Source organism: Meles meles, chromosome 8 (assembly GCF_922984935.1).
Source record: "Meles meles chromosome 8, mMelMel3.1 paternal haplotype, whole genome shotgun sequence".
In the NCBI taxonomy this organism is placed as follows: Eukaryota; Metazoa; Chordata; class Mammalia; order Carnivora; family Mustelidae; genus Meles; species Meles meles.
Window position 1 is genome coordinate 46,988,772 of NC_060073.1, and position 19,005 is coordinate 47,007,776.

At 45.5% G+C, this 19,005-nt stretch overlaps 1 protein-coding gene across 4 annotated transcripts; it reads right to left on the bottom strand.

The window, feature by feature from the left end:
• Nucleotides 1–1,388: 1,388 nt before the first annotated feature.
• LOC123949166 (calcitonin gene-related peptide 1) lies at nucleotides 1,389–6,274 on the bottom strand. 4 transcript variants are annotated; one of them, XM_046016519.1, is made up of 5 exons: nucleotides 6,208–6,274; nucleotides 5,048–5,142; nucleotides 4,656–4,802; nucleotides 2,312–2,496; nucleotides 1,389–1,851 (listed from the first exon to the last, which is right to left on the bottom strand). In XM_046016519.1, the coding sequence occupies exons 2-4, from the start codon at nucleotides 5,131–5,133 to the stop codon at nucleotides 2,337–2,339; spliced, it is 393 nt and encodes a 130-aa protein (XP_045872475.1). In that variant the 5' UTR covers nucleotides 5,134–5,142; nucleotides 6,208–6,274; the 3' UTR covers nucleotides 1,389–1,851; nucleotides 2,312–2,336. The 4 variants fall into 4 exon arrangements, with proteins under 4 accessions (XP_045872475.1, XP_045872473.1, XP_045872474.1 ...); XM_046016517.1 differs by lacking the exons at nucleotides 1,389–1,851; nucleotides 2,312–2,496 and adding exons at nucleotides 3,059–3,740; nucleotides 5,956–6,013 and having other exon boundaries at nucleotides 6,208–6,244; XM_046016518.1 differs by lacking the exons at nucleotides 1,389–1,851; nucleotides 2,312–2,496 and adding exons at nucleotides 3,059–3,740; nucleotides 5,956–6,018 and having other exon boundaries at nucleotides 6,208–6,212.
• Between the last annotated feature and the right edge of the window lie 12,731 nt (nucleotides 6,275–19,005).

The window sequence follows — 19,005 nt, forward strand, 5'->3', positions numbered from 1 at the left end:
ATTACTTCTCTGACCTTGCCTCTGACTTCTCTTTCTCCTCACTCACTGTTTCTCAAGAAATAAAGCAGATAAAGAGCATGTTAAACCTTTGATGAATACAGAAATGTACTCATCAAAATTCAAAGTGTGGAAAGCCCTATTGGGCAAATAATTAGTTTCTCCAACAAATAAATTGCGAGGGAGAAAAAAACAACGGAACAGCCAACCTCTAGATCAAAAGGGCCTTAAAACATATAAACCAGAAAAAACAAAAAACATATAAACCAGCCACAGTGTGAAGAGATAAGTTGAGCCCTGATTTTATATATACACATTATCTTATGGATATGAATTTGAATTTGAATCATGACTGAATATGAGATATAGGAATTAAGAAATTACTGTTAATTTACTTTAGTTGTTAAATGGGACTGTGATTATGTTTAAAAAGTCCTTCCCATATATGGGAAAGTATTTATGGTTACATGGATGTTATAATAAATGTGCGGGTTGTAAGAAATGATGCATAGATGTAACAACATTGACCATAAAAGGATCATTGTTGAAGCCAAATGTCTTAGTCCATTGGGACTGCTATAACAAAATGCCACAAACTGGGTGGCTTTTAAACAACAAATATTTATTTCTCAGTTCTGTAGGCTGTGAAATCCAAAATCAAGATAACCACAGATTTCGTGTCTGGTGGGGGCCCGTTCCTCCCTCAGAGCAGTCTTCTGACTGTGACCTTGCATGGCAAAAGGAGCAAAGGAATCCTTTCCATCCTCATTTGAAAGGACACAAATCCCATTCACCAAGGGATGGTCCTTATGACCTAATCACCTTCCCAATGCCCCACCTCCCAAGACCATCACTTTGGGGGTGAGGTTTCAATATACAATTTTTGGGGGGGGTAGGGACACAAACTTTCAACTTGTACCTCCAAGTAACAGGGTAGAGGGAATGCATTTTTTTATATAAAGTCTAGGTTGTTTGTATGTTTGTTTTTTTTTCCATTTGTCTTCAAAATCCACCATGTGAGGCCGTTAGGTCAAAGAATGGTGCATGGGTCTCTGGAACACGTCAGAAGCCACAGCTGAGAAGTAGACAGCACAGTGGTTTCCACTGTAGACTCTGGAAACCACCACCTGAGTTTGCCATGATTTATGTGACTTTGGACTTCACTTCCCCAGGCCTCTGTTTCCTCAGATACAAAGTGGAAATAATAATGGGATCTCCTTCACGGAGTTGTCATAAAGATTAAATGAATTAATAGGTATAAAACACTGTCTTAGAACATCATCTGGCTTATTTTGAGTTAGCACTCAACATCAATGACTACTATTATTATTATTACACTGGGAAACAAGTTGAAATGAACCACCAGGGTCTCAAAACACATGTATCCAAAATATGTTTTTAATCTTGATGAAGTTCACAAATGGTACAATATTGAGATTTCCTTAAACAAAGTATACAATCATGTTCTTAGACAACAAGGCAAAGCATCACTTTGTGTGTTCCTATGTGTCCCTAGAGGCCATGAGGGCAATGATTTATTGCCCCCCCCCAAGGTTTGGCAGAGCCACCATGATCAACAGGACAGCTCTCAGAGAACCCATTTGCTACCAGATAAGCCAATAATAGATGCCATCACACTGACTGCACATAGACTCAAATATTTTAAAAAAAAATACACAATACATATGGAATTAGCTTATTTTGCATTCAGTTTCATTCCTTTCAAGTGACAAAAGTGCTTTTTTTTTTTCCAGTATCTATTGGGATGCAAACATGTATATCTTCCATGGGGCCTTCTCACCAAGTGTTGTCAACAGAAATTAATAGAAGTGGTGAGTTCAGCTTCATGGTTACCTGAGATCGGAAAAAATAAAAATAAAAAAAGAAGATGAAGAAGGAGGAGGAAGTGGAGAAGGAGAAGAAAGATAAATTGGAGAATAAGAAGGACAAGAAGGAAACAATCACAATTAATACTAAAAAGAAAACAAATTTACAAGAGTGCTTCTTTAAATAGCATTTACAAAGTATGCGTCTGAAGTGTAAATAGGCTTTTAGCAAAAAAAAAAAATGCAACTATCAATCAGCAAGATTTTTTTTTCCCCATTTCTCCTCTTAGAAAGATAATACTGCATGTCTGCAGCCATCCCAATGCTCTGACTTCAGGCTGAGGTACAAAAGAAACTCACTACTCAGAAGGAAGAATGTTATTGGAAGGAAGGGATCTGAACACCCTACCAGGTCCAGTGGGGTTCAAAATGTGGATCATAACCTCCAAATTCCTTCCCCTCCCATTCAACAGTGCAAGGGTGGTCACCTTCTTCCTGGAGTCCAGTAGCTGCTCAGGCATGAAGGTCCCTACGGCGACGGCCAAAGGCTTCAGAGCCCACATCGGTGGGCACAAAGTTGTTCTTGACCACAGCTCCAGATCGGCTCAGCAAGCCTGCCAGCCGGTGGGTCACGCAGGTGGCAGTGTTGCAGGATCTCTTCTGGGCACTGATGCTGATTTGCAGGATGGAGAAAGAAGACAAGTCCTGTCAATGAGCAGCAAGAGGCAGGAGCTTGCCCCATGGGGCCTTCATAAAGAGAATTGCAGCTCTTTGACATACCACTTAAGAATAAGGGTTTCTCCTAAATGCAATTATCAAAGCTGTTAGGAGAAATGGCCTGGCAGCTTTGGCTAGGAGCCCTGCCCAAAGACCTTCATGAAAAACACCCCGTGCCAATGCTACGGAAGTGTGCAATCACTATTGGGCATGCAGGAAGCTAATGTACACTGCACATTAACTAACTGGAATTTAAATAAAAACTTAAACAAAAAGAAAAAGAAAAAAACCCAGTGCTAAGCTAGACTCCAGGACACACATACTAAAACCTACAGTTATTGTCACTTACATATAGTCCTTTTAGAACCAGGAGGAAGGGGTCACCAAAGGCCCAGCCCTACCCCAAGACATGCAAGGAGTGACCAGCAGCCAGACGGCAGCCACAGACACCAACAAAACCACTTTCCATGCAAAAATGAAAATCCCCTGAAGTCTTACCTGGAAGGGGCTCAGAGAGCACGGATGCCGCATCCTCCCCCAGAAGTGTTTACCTGCTCCTCAGCACACCTGTTCTTGATGGTGGAGCTGGTTCATAGGGACCACTCACCAAGGCCTGTATCCGGCTACCCTGAGGCTAAAGCTACTTTTGAACATAGGCTCTGGTCACTCTCAAGCCTCAGACAGGGACCAGAGTAATGATCACCACAGTGCAAATTCTTTTAGAAAATAGGTTTATTTATCAATGGTGAAGCATGAGCGATGAAGCAGAAATTGGAGGACTCTGCCTTGAAATCCTCTGGAATCTCACAAAGCTTCCCTTGCTCTTACCTCTAACCCAGTCTAGGAGTCCTGCCCTCTTCCCTTCCTTCCTGAGATCTCCAGCATTCTCTGGCATAAGCAAAGCTGCCAATACCAGCTTGAAGAGCTACTGAAGTGAAATCTGCATGCGCTAAGTTCATCAATGGGAGCAGGAAGGGAAATCAGGAAGGAGAGGGAGGAGTTCAGTGAGCATCCTGGGGCGCCCCAAAGTGGGGATAACTGCCCCTCTCCAAGCCGATGGCTATGTCCCTCCTCTTCCCAGGTGTTTCAGCCCCGAAGCCGATGCCAGAGAATGTATGAAAGTTGTTGAGGTCCTTCGAGTATGTGCCCAGCACACAGGTACTCAGATTACTGCACCGCTTAGCTCGGAAGCTGTCCAGGCTGCAGGGAAAAGACATGCCAGACAATACCATGCCCAGGGTCTGCCCCAGAGGACAGTCATGCAGAAGGCGGGGCCAGGGAGGGGGCACTTGGAGCAGAGGCGGGAGGGGCAGGCAGCCACGCAGCTCTCAATCCTCCAGTAGGAGAACCTAGAGGTTTCCTGAGCCAGGGCAGGGTGGGGAAGGGCTGTGGTGGGGAAGGGGTCGCCTTCTCTAGCATTCCTCATGCTGTCAGTCGTCATGCTCTGCATGGAGATTTGCAGGGTAGCTGCTTGTGCGTTTCATGCCTCTGAGCCGGCAGGGCCAGGGCCAGCCGGGGGCTGGTGTGTGCTCCAAGCTCAGGGGACGCAGGGAGGGGAGGCAGGGAGGAGAGGCAGGGGCAGGGCGTGTGCTCCCCCCCCACAACGTGTGCATCTTTGCAAAGCCTACACATCTAAAGACCCCAGACCTACCTCAGACAGTGCCCTACCCAACCCTACCCTCTGCAAAGGCCTTTGGCTTCACCTTGCCAACCTGCAATAAAGGCTTCTTGTTGGTGTGAAAGAACACACACTGGTTAAATTTCTGAAACATCCTGAGATATACCAAGCCCATTCCCTGGCTTCACACTTACCAGTCCCAAGCCAACCGATGCTGGGATTTCTCTTCAGTAGGGCAAGACCAATGCCCCGTGTAAGGGATTCTACACTTCCCCATTCTATTTCTTAACAGCTTTCAGGAATGGACTTTTTTAATGTGTCTAACCACAGTCTCTTCAGCTCCACATGGACCTGTCTTCCACGAGCTGAGAACGACTGTGCTGCATGGCCTGGTGAACAACCACAGGCTGCTGGACTCCTGCTGGCCAGAGGCTGCTGTTCCTACCTCTCTGGGATAAGTCTTTCCGGATATGCCAGGGCGGAGTGGGGAGCCTTACCTGGAGCCCTCCATCTCCTCAGGCTCCTGCTCCTGCTCCAGTTCATTTGCCTTCCTCTGCACATAGGCCTTCACCAGGGCAGCCAGCAGGAGGCGGCCTTCCTTCTCACTGAGGGCAGTGGGGTCTGGGAGGCTCTCCAAAGCCGACCTGGGGAGGGAAAGCAAACCCAACAGAGCTCTGAGCCCCTGCCTGCCTCCTCCCCAAGATAAGCAGCAAGGCTTCCCGGTCTCTGTGACTTTCCCTGAGGACGTGCCTTCCACTCCCCACCCCCTCTGGGGGGCTGAATTCAATGTCCACCAAGGGTCTTAACTGCGGGGTGACTTCAGAAGCAAGGACTGCCTGATCCCAGGGGCAGTAGAAGGGGAAGGTTCTGTGGCTTCAGGCTGCCTCACCTGAATGGTGCCGCCTGGAGGCCGCCTGCCTGGCACAGGACCAAGATGCTGAAAGCCAAGAAGGGGGAAGACTTCCAGAAGCCCATGATGCCTCTCTGTAAGGAGAGAAAGACGTTACACACTGCGCTGGGACCCAGCAAGGCCTGGAGCCCACAGACCTGGGTTCCTGTGCCGCCTCAGTCACAACTGCCTTGTGGCTTCAGTCAAGTTACCCCACCTCCCCCAGCCTCCCTACACTTGCCAGAAGGGCTGTTGGGAATTTCAAAAGATACTGGCAGTGAAGGGGGTGGCAGAGCAGAAACAAGTGTCCTGGGGCTGGTGGAGATCTGTGGAAAATCAGGGAGAAACCACACACCAGTGCATGCACATACATGCACACCCTTCTGCCTTCTGCAGTGACCAAGCAGGGCCCACCCTAACACACATGTGTTCTCCCACTGTCCCACTCTTCTCAGGGACTGAGAAATCCAGGGTCACCTTCCCCTCAGCCGTACTTGCCGCTAATGCGGGAGAGGGAAGTGGGGAAGGTACCTTGGAAAGGAACACTGATCTCTCAGTGAGTTTGGACTCGCGGAAATTTTTAACCTGCCAGTTACTGGTGCCTTTGGGCTCTGGCACCCCACCCCCTGTGCGGGAGTGCAGTTTAGCTGTTGTTGCTGGTCGCCAGCCTCCAGCCTCCAGAGGTGAGCCCCTGCCCTGTTCGGCTGACTGCACAGCCCCAGGTCCCCGCCAGCGTCTCAGGACGCTCGTGGGCTGGCGGCGCCTCATAGGAAGGCTCAAGGATCCGCCGTCCCGAGAATCAAACGTGATTCCTCAGGACACAGGTCGCGCAGGGTACTCCCAGACCAAACTCAGGCTGGATCCTGCACACCAAGGTGAACCAACGCAGGGGCCGCAGACCCGCCTACCTGAGCTGGCGTAGCTTCCAGCTCCCAGGCGACGCCCAGGGAATGCTTGGAGTTCCACCTGCGCTAATTAGAAAACAATGCTCTGGCTATCCCAGCCGCGCTCCCTCCCCTGAGCCGGACAGGGAACTAGGAGCACCTGCCTACAGGTGGGCCGCAACGGCCTTGAGAGGCAAAAGGCAGATAGAGGGAGCAAACCAGATGAACGAATCCAGAGGTAAGTTACTAGAGTGAGTGGAGTGGGAAGTTCCTCACCTGGAGACTGGAGTTTCTGGAGAGCTCTAGCGGCCGGTCCGCCCCGATGGACACAACGCCTGCTGCGGGCGTCTTCCCGCGGAGCTCTGGGCTCTTATTCCAGCGATAGTGGGAGGGGGGTCCCTACGAGTCCGCGCGGCCAATCCAAAGTGGCCAGGACCTACCCAGCTCCAATTGCGTCATTGCTCGCGCTCCCTGCACTGGTTCTCTAGGGAGGGGAACCATCCGCTCTGGCTGTCTTTTGCAATGAGGTCATTGCTTGGAGAGCGGGAGGGCGTGGAGGGGTGGAGATCTTTCGACGTCCAGAAAGTGGGGGCCCAGCGGGGAGTTTGGCGTTACCCAGGGTGAGGTGCCAGAGCTTCTCTCACTTTCTTGGTGCCTGAACTCTGATCTCGAAACCCCTCTATACCAGTATGGGACCCCACCCCCACCCCGACCCGGACTGGCAGCCTAGACCCCCAGGAAGTTAAACAGCAGGCTGGGGTTCTATAAAGGCATCTCAACTTAATAGCCCACTGTGAAGAAGCTAGTGGGGGGAGGGGGGAGAAACTTGGAAGACTGATCTCATTGGACCACCTTGGGTACTCCTGAGATATCCTCTGCTCTCCCCCACCCCTCACCCCACCTGCGCCTTGGCACCCTGCGCCACGCAAAGTTGTTCTGCTTCTAGTCTGGCGAGCAAAGCCACCTTGGCCTCACTCCTCTGGGACGGGTGGGAGTGGGAGGGAGGATGGGGAAGGGGCTAAGTTGGCATTTTCCTCGTACTCCCGAGACCTGGAATCCCGGCTCAGCATCCTCCCCTCTAACCCAGGATCCTCCAGAGCAGCGCTGGGCTGGTTTACACAGCTGTCCTGTGCTTCAAGATTCTGTTTGCCAAGCTGCTGCGCTGGGACAGCCTGTGTCCAGGTTTCTACCTGCGTAGCGCCACACCCCGACCCCACTTTTCTGAAGTGCTTGATTGCGGAGCGGGTGGGGCTCCTGCGCGGTTCCCACAAAGACAGCCGGTGCCGCAAGCCCAAAGGGCAGCCTTCGGACTTTCACACTCGTGCTTCTCTCAGCTACAGGCGGGCTGGTGAGTGCACTCACGCTGCGCGCGGGGCGCACGTCCGGCACTGACACACCTGGACCCCAGCCACCGAGCGGCTTTTCGCATTCACACGCGGACACTCCGGTAAAGAGCCGGTACTTGCTGCAGCTTACGCGCCTCCACCTGCTGTTCGCAAATGAGCGCGCGCCCAACAAGCCAAACCAACGCCTCCCAAACCCAAAAGCGACCCTGCGAGTTTCTGCTTTAGGTAACAGACACGTTTTACACACACAGGGGTGCACATTGTTCCCTAGGCACGCGCGCACGTACCCAGTCTCTGCTTTATTTCTTAAGGAGAGCCGGGTACTTGGAGTCCTCGCTGCAGGCTCTCGCAGCACCTGGACGCGGAGAGAAGATCCCCAGCTCTTGGCGGAGGGCCATAGAGTGGGCTGGCGGGTAGAAGCAGTGGGAAGAAGTGAAGATTGCCCCTACACACACACCTCGGGGCCTCAGGCCGGTCCTTTTTAGGGGTGAGGGCTGTGCCCCCAAATGCGCCCTCTGGTCCATCCTGACCACAGAAGCCTCTCGAATAGCCTCGCCCAGTGGTGAAGGGCAGAAGGTGAAGCCAGAGGTTCATGGGATCCCACCTGCTGGTGCTTACTGCTTCTGCAGATCAGAAGGGTGCTCAGGGGCTGCCTGTCTGGGCCCTCTGGGTCTTATTTGCCATTGCACCTGGGCAACTAAACTCCAGGCAACAACCCCCAAAGAATCCTGATCCTGGAATCCGGTGGCTTTTGCCGGGCCTGCTTGCTACCCCAGCAAACAGAGTGCACAGTGGCTGCATGAGCCAGGTGGCCCGTAGCCCCGGTAAGCTGCGCGGCACCTACAGAGTAGCTCAGAGCTGTAGCGGACCGCTAGCAGGGGCTGGCCCCTTCCTCCCAAAGCCCTGCAGAAACAAGAGACTTCTGTGTCCCTCTCTCCCCGTTTCTGGCAGGAATGGAAAGGCATAGCTGGGAGGCACCACCTGACTAACGTCTCTGCCCTCTACACCGCCTGTTGCCGGACCACTGCTACCGTCTCTGAAGTCTGGCAGAGCCTGTAGCCGGCTTCAGGAGCTCGGGCTTGCACCGATCTCCCCCGAGCTCTGGGGAACTTGCGGAAATAGCTGGGCCAACTTAGGGGACGAAGGGGAGGAGGAAGGAATTGGAAAGCAGCTCCAGAAGACCCCAGACCCTAAAGCCCCAAGCTGCCTAGCCCCGACGAAGCTAGTGGCGCCCTGAGCCTGGGAAGCAGGTGGGGCGCGTGGGTGGAGTCAGGTTGGGGTTTGGCCTCCCAGGAGGCCCACAAATAGGAATTTGGGGGAAACTTTTCCAAGTTTCCTTGGCATTGAGGACTGGAGAGAGCTAGGGTTTTCCTGAAGTGTTGGGACAAGCTGCGCGGCCACCCAGAGGAGTCCCCAGCTGTGCCCTCTGCCCCTGCGGCGCGATCTGGGTTGCCCACAGTCCAGCAAACAGCTGCTACCCGGATAAAGTCCGCGGATGTTTCTTTAAAGGCCTCTGACAAGGTGTGCACCCCACCCGCAGGCAAACTTAACACCAAAATACCTGGGTCCGCGCTTTGAATATCTTCTTGCGTACTCCAGTGGGACTGGCTATTTTACCTGTAAGCATCCAGAATTATCTGACATGGTCTTCTTCCTCCTGTCTTTGCACAGTGTCTGTCGCACAGTAGGTGTACAGCCAGTGTTCGGTGAAGGGGGAGTCAGCAAGCGGATGAGAGAGTGTAGAGTTCTCTGGATTCATAACAGTCAGAGTCAGCAGTAAATTCGCAGCCAAGTTGGACTAAATAGACCCAGTTTAGATCCATTAGATGGCAAAACAGATTCTTGATCCAAACACGCACTCTTTATCGAATAGAAGGAATCAGTGTCCTGGTGAAAACTTTCTGGAATGTGAGACGAAGTACTGAGGACTTCTCTTCGGAAGTACACCAGCTCAAAAGCAGTTTTCCTCACCACATCCTTGTATTATATTAGTGAGTGGATGGAGGGAAAAGTCAATACCATAACTTGCGTTCTAAATTGAGAAAATTAAATTTTGATTTCCCTGGAACTCTTCTGAGCTCCAAGGCATCCCCAATCAAACCAGCTAGCATAAAGATTTACAAAGGATAGTTTCTCGGGAATGCCTTGTGCTTTTAAATCATCTCAAGTATTTTGATGCTCTGCTTAACTATTTGATATAATTACTATTAAATTTTGAAACTGCTAGTCTTTTTTTGCTAGTCTTTTTAAAAATAATTATTTTTTCAGTGTTCCAAGATTCATTGTTTATGCACCACACCCAGTGCTCCACGCAATATGTGCCCTCCACAATAACCACCATCAGGCTCACCCAATCCCCATCTCCCTCTCCTCCAAAACCCTCAGTTTGTTTCTCAGAGTCCACAGTCTCTCATGGTTCATTGCCCCCTCCAATTTCCCCCAACTCACTTTTCCTTTCCTTCTCCTAATGTCCTCCATGTTATTCCTTATGCTCCACAAGTAAGTGAAACCATATGATAACTGACTATCTCTCTGCTTCACTTACTTCACTCACCATAATCTCCTCCAGTCCTGTCCCTCTTGATACAAAAGTTGGGTATTCATCCTTTCTGATGGAGGTGTAATATTCCATTGTATATACAGACTGTATCTTCTTTATCCATTCGTTTGCTGAAGGGCAACTTGGCTCTTTCCACAGTTTGGGGATTGTGGCCATTGCTGCTATGAACATTGGGGTACAGACGACCCTTCTTTTCACTACATCTGTATCTTTGGGGTAAATACCCAGTTGAAACTGCTTGTCTTAACCAATTTTAGAGAGAAAGAGATTCTATATACTAAACTTTTTAAAGTTTATTTTTACTTACTCTCTGTTTTCTTACAAATTTCCTAGAAGAAATATTCCTTAGGAGTAAGTTTCATTCATGCAACAAATATTTATTTGAGGACCTACTATGTGCCAGGTATCATTCTAGGCACTAGCAATTCATGATGAACAAAACCCCTGCCCTCTTGATGCTTGTATTAGAATGATGTATTCTTGGGTGGCTCAGTTGGTTAAGCAACTGCCTTCAGCTCAGGTCATGATCCTGGAGTCCTGGATCAAGTCCCACATCAGGATCCCTACTCAGTGGGGACTTTGCTTCTCCCTCTCCCTTTCCCCTGTCATGCTCTCTCTAATGCGCTCTCTCTCAATCTCTCTCTTTCAAATATATAAATAAAGTTTAAAATGATGTATTCAACAGAAATCTTTGTATATTACCCTCTACCCAAATAAAATACATCCCTACCCTACTCACATCCTTTCAGTGTGGTAATGTCATATATTTATTTGTCAGAAGGATATTAGGGGTTCACATAATTAAACCATGTACATATTATTTATTCTCAGCTGATCCACATAGTGTACTTTGATTACAATTCCTTGTTTATTTGTTTTACTTCTAGTAATTCCGTCACTTTTCATTTGTCTAATTTTCTTTCTGTCCATCCCTGTTTATTCCTTTTCCTTGATCTTATTTGTTCTTCATTCTTGGTTTCCTCTCACTTTTGTGGATCACATTCACCATTATTTGATGGATAGATTTTCTGGAAATGGAATCCTAGGCTGGAAATTACTTTCACTCAGATTTTGAAAATATTCTCCACTGGTTTCTATTTCCAGTGTGGAAACCAACCTTCCTTCCTTCCTTCCTTCATTTCTTTCCTTTTTTTTTTTTTTTTTGTATCTCTCTCTCTCCGAGTCTTCCCACTAATGTTCTAAAATATCATGATGATGTACTTTGGCATAGGTTATTTTTATTTATTGTTATGGATACTACAAGAACACTTGTAATCTGAAAATTCATGCCCTTTACTTCAGGGAAATTTTCTTGCTTTATTTCTTTGATAATTTCCTCCCTCCCTTACCACCTTGGGTTCAACATTCTGAGTTTTGGGGTGTTGTTTTTTTTTTCAAATTTACCTTGTTTTAAAGTTCTCTTGATTGTACTTTTAATTTCCAGGAGGTTTTTTGTTTTTATTCTGTGAGTGTTACTTTTTACATCCTCCTGTTTTTATTTGATGGATACAACTTCATTTCTAGTTTGCTGAAGCTGTTATATATGGGTTTTGTTTTTCCCTAGGGAAAATAGCTCCTAAGGAATATTTTTCCTAGGAAATTTGCAAAGAAAACAGAGTAAGTTAAAATTTGTTTTGTTCTTCTCACATTAGAGGCTATCCTCACACCTAGTTCTCCTTGACTGCTCATTTATAGTTAAGAGGAAGGTAATAAACTGCTAATCAGAATATGGGACTTGTCAGAGTTGTCCATCAGTAGGCCTGAATATAGTGATTAGATGGGAAGAAACCTCTCTATTTTACTGGAGGGGATCCTAAACTATGAGTAGTTTTAAGAATTTTTCCTTGTCTTTTCATTCACCCTAAGAGTCCTTCAATCTCCTGCATGGGTCAGTGGGATGGGTTTGAGGTAGAGTATAAGCCAATGAGTAGGGAATGAGGCTAACAGTTTGCCATTTGTTATAGTAATCCTCCAGGCTTTTCTAGGACCCAGGAGGGATAATCATCTAATTGCATGGGATATGGAAAGAAATCTTGTGTCTACATATTCCTCTTAAAGTCTTGCAATTACTCCACTTTTCAGTCCATCCTGTATCTCCAACAACAGAGGCAACCAACTGCTCAAAGCCCTGAGTTTGTCCTGAGTCCTTGCTTCATTCTTTCTTTTTAATTTTAATTTTATTTCATTTTTTCAGTGTTCCAAGATTCATTGTTTATGTACCACACCCAGTGCTCCATGCAATATGTGCCCTTCTTAATACCCACCATCAGGCTCTCCCAACCCCCCAGTCCCCTCCCCTCCGAAACCCTCAGTTTGTCTCTCAGAGTCCACAGTCTCTCATGGTTCATCTCCCACTCCTATTTCCCCCAGGTTACTTCTCTCCTTCAACCAGTGTCTTCCATATTATTCCTTATGCTCCACAAGTAAGTGAAACTATGATAATTGACTCTCTCTGCTTGACTTATTTCACTCAGCATATCTCCTCCAGTCCCATCCATGTTGATACAAAAGTTGGGTATTCATCCTTTCTGATGGAAGCATAATACTCCATTGTATATATGAACCATATCTTCTTTATCCATTTGTCTGTTGAAGGGCAACTTGGCTCTTTCCACATCTTGGCGATTGTGACCATTGCTACTATGAACATTGGAATACAGATGGCCTTTTTTTTCCCCACTACATCTGTATCTTCGGGGTAAATACCCAGCAGTGCAATTGCAAGGTCATAGGGAAGCTCTATTTTTAATTTCTTAAGGAATCTCCACACTGTTTTCCAAAGTGGCTGCACCGACTTGCAGTCCTACCACCAGTGTAAGAGGTTTCATCTTTCTCCACATCCTCTCCAACACTTGTTGTTTCCTGCCTTATTACTTTTGGTCATTCTAACTGGTGTAAGGTGGTATCTCAATGTGGTTTTGATTTGAATCTCCCTAATGGCTAATGATGATGAACATTTTTTCATGTGTCTGATAGCCATTTGTATGTCTTCTTTGGAGAGGTGTCCGTTCATGTCTTCTGCCCCTTTTTGGACGTGATTAATCTGTTTTCTGAGTGTTGAGTTTGAGGAGCTCTTTATAGCTCTTGGATATCAGCCCTTTGTCTGTAGTGTCATTTGCGAATATCTTCTCCCATTCCATGGGTTGCCTCTTTGTTTTGTTGACTGTTTCCTTCGCTGTGCAGAAGCTTTTGATCTTGATGAAGCCCCAAAAGTTCATTTTCACCTTTGTTTCCTTTGCCTTTGGAGACATGTCTTGAAAGAAGTTGTTGTGGCCGATGTTGAAGAGATTACTGCCTGTGTTCTCCTCTAGGATTTTGATAGATTCCTGTCTCATGTTGAGGTCTTTTATCCATTTCGAGTTTATCTTTGTGTATGGTGTAAGAGAATGGTCAAATTTCATTCTCCTATACATAGCTGTCCAATTTTCCCAGCACCATTTATTGAAGAGACAGTCTTTTTTCCGCTGTATGTTTTTTCCTTCTTTGTCGAAGATTATTTGACCATAGAGTTGTGGGTCCATATCTGGGCTCTCTACTCTGTTCCACTGGTCTATGTGTCTGTTTTTGTGCCAGTACCATGCTGTCCTGGTGATCACAGCTTTGTAGTAAAGCTTGAAATCTGGCAATGTGATGCCCCCTGTTTTGTTTTGTTTTTTTTTCAACATTTCCTTAGCAATTTGGGGTCCCTTCTGTTTCCATACACATTTTAGGATTGTTTGTTCCAGGACTTTGAAAAATGCCAGGACTTTTGATCGGGATGGCATTGAAAGTATAGATTGCTCTAGGCAGTATAGACATTTTAACAATGTTTAACAATGTTTAAAATTAAAATGTTTAATTTTAAATATTTAACAGTATGAACATTTTAACAGTGTTTTAACGTTAACAGTGTTTATTCCTCCAATCCCTGAGCATGGAATCTTTTTCCATCTTTTTGCATTGTCTTCAATTTCTTTCCTGAGTGTTCTGTAGTTCCTCGAGCACAGATCCTTTACCTCTTTGGCTAGGTTTATTCCCAGATATCTTTTTTTTTTTTTAAGATTTTATTTACCCATTTGACAGACAGAGATCACAAGTAGGCAGAGAGGCTGAGAGAGAGAGGGGGAAGCAGGCTCCCTGCTGACCAGATGGCCGGATATGGGGGCTCAATCCAAGGACCCTGAGATCATGACCTGAGCCGAAGGTAGAGGCTTAACCCACTCAGCCACTTGGGCACCCCTATCTTATGGTTCTTGGTGCTGTAGTAAATGGAATCAATTCTCTAATTTCCCTTTCTATATTTTCATTGTTAGTGTATAAAAAAGCAACTGATTTCTGTATATTGATTTTGTATCCTGCCATATTACTGAATTGCTGTATGAGTTCTAGTAGTTTGGGGGTGGAGTCTTTGGGTTTTCCATATAAAGTATCATGTCATCTGCTTCTTGTTGGATTTCCCTGCCCTACCAGAGTTTATACTAGAAATTTATGTCTTTACAATGCTTTCTCTTCTACTCAACCAGTTAAGAACACTGGCTGAAGGATGGGAGATACAGACAGTCTTTGCAGAGCTCTCAAATTAGACCCAGTTCACTGGGCACTTGACCTCAGCTGATTCCCACTCCCCATCACAGGCCACCTGCCTGGAGACTTTTTCCCAAACCCAAGAGAAATTAGAGATGCCAATATTTAACCCACAGAAGTCCCTTCTAGAGAATATTTTTAGAGTTGTCTGTCCCTGCCAGAGAATGAGCAAAGCATGGTGGCCCAGACCCAAGCTGGTCACTGTTAGAGATGGACAGACTTGGTGAATGACGTCAAGGAATTACTCAGGTTGGGTTCCTCTGAGATGATTAAAATTTTCTCTTGGCTCAGACCCACAGGACCAAAATTGACTCTCTCTTTGCTGTCTGAGAGCATTGCCCCACACTACAAATGAAGTAGAAATACAGGTCCTTAGAACTTTCTTGTAAAGCTAATTAGAGCAAAATCTCCTGATTTCAGCACTGTCAGAAAAAATGGGAGTTTCAGTAAATTCCCAGGTAACTGAAATATACTTTTTATGGAAAAATGTACCTTTTTAAAAGCCATTTTGGATGGAAACCATTTTTCATGCATACATTCTCCTCTTAACCTTCTCTGGATGACTCACAACCATCATCAGTCACAATGCTGTATCCTCAGTAAGGGCCTGAGTTAGCTGGGATGTTTACCTCCAGGACTGTTGACCTCAAATGCTGTGATTTTCAACTCTTGGCCAATCATTTTTAGTCATCCTATATTCATCTTAGCATAGTAGTTATTCATATTTAGTTGCCTATAAGATCCTCTCAATCAAGATCGCAGGATAATATTTTTTATTTCTGATGATTTCTTCTGGTCTCTAATAATTTATCTTCCCCTAGCCCCAGGCCCCATCTACCTGAATTTTCACCTGCTGAAGTCAATGCCATCAAAAAAAAAAAAAAAGAAAGAAGCATGCTCAGTAGAACTGGCTGGAGCAAACCAAAAGGAGGATTAAGGGAAAGATGTGAGTATATCTCTTATGAGTAATGCTAAAGGGTTCTAATGTACTATCCTATCTTTTCTGGTCCTCGCCTATGTCCTATATAGAGAATGTTTCTGGGGAAGTAAGTATTTATATGGTGTTAAAGAAATATGAAATAAGCCATAGATATAAAATGGGGTCTTGCATAACAGTGCTATCTAATAGAACTTCCCATAATAATGGAAGTGTTCCATATCTGTGCCATCCAACACAATAGCCATTAGCCACATGTGGCTCTTGAGCACTTGAAATATGGCTAGTGTTCACTAAAAGACTAAATTTTTAAATTTAATTTAGTTTTAATTAATTTAAATGTAAACAGCCAGGGCATCTGGGTGGCTCAGTCGGTTAGGTGTCCAACGCTTGGTTTCAGCTCAGGTCATGATCTAGCGGTTGTGGGATCGAGTTCCACATCAGGCTGTGCTCAGTGCAGAGCCTGCTCCAGATTCTCTCTCCCTCTCATTCATACACATTCTCTCTCAGATAAATAAGTAAAACCTTTAAAAAATAAAAATAAATGTAAATAGCCATATTTAGCTAGAGGCTACTGTATTAGACAACCACAGTCTATGGAATAGAGCAAGTTGTTAAATGCACAGATTCTGGAGCCAGAAAGGCTATCACTCAAATTCTGACTCTCACACTTATTAGCTGTTTGACCATAGACAAACCTCTTGAACTTTCTGTGACCCTCCTTTGTAAAATGGTGATACTAATATTGCTTATTTCATAGCGTTGCTGTGAGGATTACACAGGTAATAAACATGGAGTACTTAGAATAGTGCATCACAAACTAGTAAATGCTAGTGAAAACAAACTAGTAAATGTTAACCACTGTCTTATATTGGGTTTTTCCAGAAGCATAACCCAAGATAAGAACTGGAGTACAAAATATTTATTTGGAAGTTCTATCAGTAAGGGAACAGGAAAGTGAGACAAGGAAGGAAAGATAACCATTACAGAGTATAGTAATAGGTAGGTCACAGCTGCAGGCACTGGGGCTTTATCCTGCTTGGGACCTTCTGGAATACTGTAGAGAGAAAACCTAGAATTGTCCCATCCAACAAATGATAAGCTATCTATCTACCAACTCCAGTCCATCACTGCTTTGGGGGTCCTCCCAGAGCACAAACTCCCCAGCACATCTAGCCAGTTCCACATGGCCAAGCTTCTGGCCCAGGCAGAGGGTCCTAGGGGCTTACACTAGAAAGCGGTGGGTGCAAATGGAACTGGGAAACACTGGTGGGCCATGAAGACAGTCTACTATAGTCATATTAATATTATAGTCTGCCACTCCTTAATGACCCTCCCTAGAAGCAGGCAGGAATAAATTTCTCATCCATAATATGCTGTGAAAGATTAGCAAACAGGTTGTTCTATGCCGGTGTTATCTCCACCCATCTGACTCTTAAGGTCTTTTCTCAGAGTATCTAGAAAGCCCTTTGGCACTCCCTGAGTCCTAGATACTGTTAATGTCAGTGCTCCTTTCATCAGTAGATGAACAAACAGAAAGATCAGTGCTCTGTTCTTTTGAAGCAATAAATCAAATCCATGCAGAAGTCTGCCATTCAAAGGAAAATATAAAGGACGTGTTGTCAGAGATTTATTAATGCTGGATAAAGGCCAGTAGCAGGAGTCAGGAGAGCGGGTGTGGGGTGTTCTCAATCACGATTTACTAGTTTTCATGAATCGATTTTCTATTTCTTGTTGAACAGACCATATTTTCTCAAACCTCACATCCTACAAATTTCCTTGGCCAGGAAATTACTGGAGAATTTCTTCTGCTTATTGTTGAAGATAATTATATCAGGATTTTTTTTCATATATAGGTGTATTCAGCTCTCAACCTGGGTGAGTTAAAATTAAATTTTCGTACTCACTCCTGAAAGGATGGAGGGCTATGGAACATGGTAGAATGACTCTTACCAATAATGCTAATTGTTAACATTTGACATTGTATTCAGCAGAGTGCTTAGTGTCGTATAACAGAGTCCTCTAAACTAATTTAAACAGGACAGTATTTGTTACAGGGTATTGAGGAGATTACAGATTTTTTTTTAAAAGGCTAGAGAATCAGGTCTGGATGCCACGCAGCCAGGAGAAACCAACCACACCATGGAAATGTTCTAGTAGGAAGTTGTTACTGTTCACCTATAGCAGCTTTGCCTCCAGGAAACTACTTCATGAGTGCTGCCCCCAGAATATCCAGGACCCTCTCATACTGCCAGGATCCTAAGCTGTTCACTCTTGCTTGCTTTCCAAGTGTTCATGAATGTCTGGCTGTTCATGAAAGATTGCCAGAACCTAAATTTTGTGCAGAACTCTAGCTGCAAGAGGACCTGAGAGGCAATGTTTTTAATTTTCTAACCTCTAAAGGAAGGCTTGCAAGAAGGGGTTTGGATGGTTATTGAGTAAGCTACACTCAGCTTCGCTCGGATACCTAATAATCTTCTCTAAAAAGGAATTTTACGGTTTTTTTTTCTATCCAAATCTATTTCTCCCCAACTTTTTTTTTAAAGATTTTTTTATTTATTTATTTGACAGAGAGAGAGATCACAAGTAGGCAGAGAGGCAGGCAGAGAGAGAGGAGGAAGCAGGCCCCCTGTGGAGCAGAGAGCCCGATGTGGGGCTCGATCCCAGGACCCCGAGATCATGACCTGAGCCGAAGGCAGCGGCTTAATCCACTGAGCCACGCAGGCGCCCCTCTCCCCAACTTTTACCTTTAATCGTAAATGGAATCACCAATAGCTCCGTGTGTTCAGCTCAAAATTTAGGTATTATCCTTAATCCCTCCTTTCCCTTCATCTATATCCAGTCTATCAGTGAGTCTTATTAATTCTACTCTCCCTACCCCAAACACACCCCAAATCCATCCATTTCTATGTACACTAGATCTCAGTCTGTTTGAGCTACTATAACAAAATAACCACACAGGAGGTGGCTTATAAACCATAGAGATTCATCACAGTTCTGGAAGCTGGACGTCCAGGATGTAGGTGCTAACATCATCCGAGAAGAGGTCTCTTGTGGGTTACAGACTTCTTCCTGTATCCTCACATGGCAGAAGGCGACAAGGGAGCTCTCTGAGATATTTTTTCCCATGGGCATTCATCTCATTCATGAGGGCTCATGACCTAACCACCTCCCAAAGACCCCATCTCATAACACCATTGCACTGAGTCTTGGGATTTCAACATATGGAATTGGGGAGGACACAAAAATTCAGACTACCACAACCAGGGACCCTGGTCCAAGCCACCATCATCTCTTACCTGTAGAATCCCAGTACTCTTTGAATTAGTCTTCTGGATGGGACTGTTGCATCAGTACTCCCTTCTCCACATAACTCTTACAGTGATCTTGTAAAAGCATGGATTATACCAAGTCACTCCTTTTTTTACAACTCTCCAGAATAATTAGAATAAAAAATTAAATATTTTATATAGCTTTTAAGACAGATGTGACCTCCCTCTTATCTGTCTCTCCAGTATCCTCTGATGGCAATCTCCCTTCACCCGTATACTCACACTGGGTTTTTGAAAAGTCCTAGAGCTATCAAACCGAGACCTTTCTTACCCCAGAGCCTTTGATTTGTTGGTTTCTGTGCCTAGAAAAGCCTTTCTTTTTTTTTTCCATTTTAT

Bases quoted from the DNA above. Each gene is read 5' to 3' on its own strand.
- LOC123949166 (XM_046016516.1), bottom strand. From the start codon at position 5,133: ATGGGCTTCTGGAAGTCTTCCCCCTTCTTGGCTTTCAGCATCTTGGTC. The intron at 4,803-5,047 runs GTGAGGCAGCCT...TTCCCTCCCCAG, and splicing joins CTCCAGGCGGCACCATTCAG to GTCGGCTTTGGAGAGCCTCC. The intron at 3,741-4,655 runs GTAAGGCTCCCC...TTTTCCCTGCAG, and splicing joins GAGGAGATGGAGGGCTCCAG to CCTGGACAGCTTCCGAGCTA.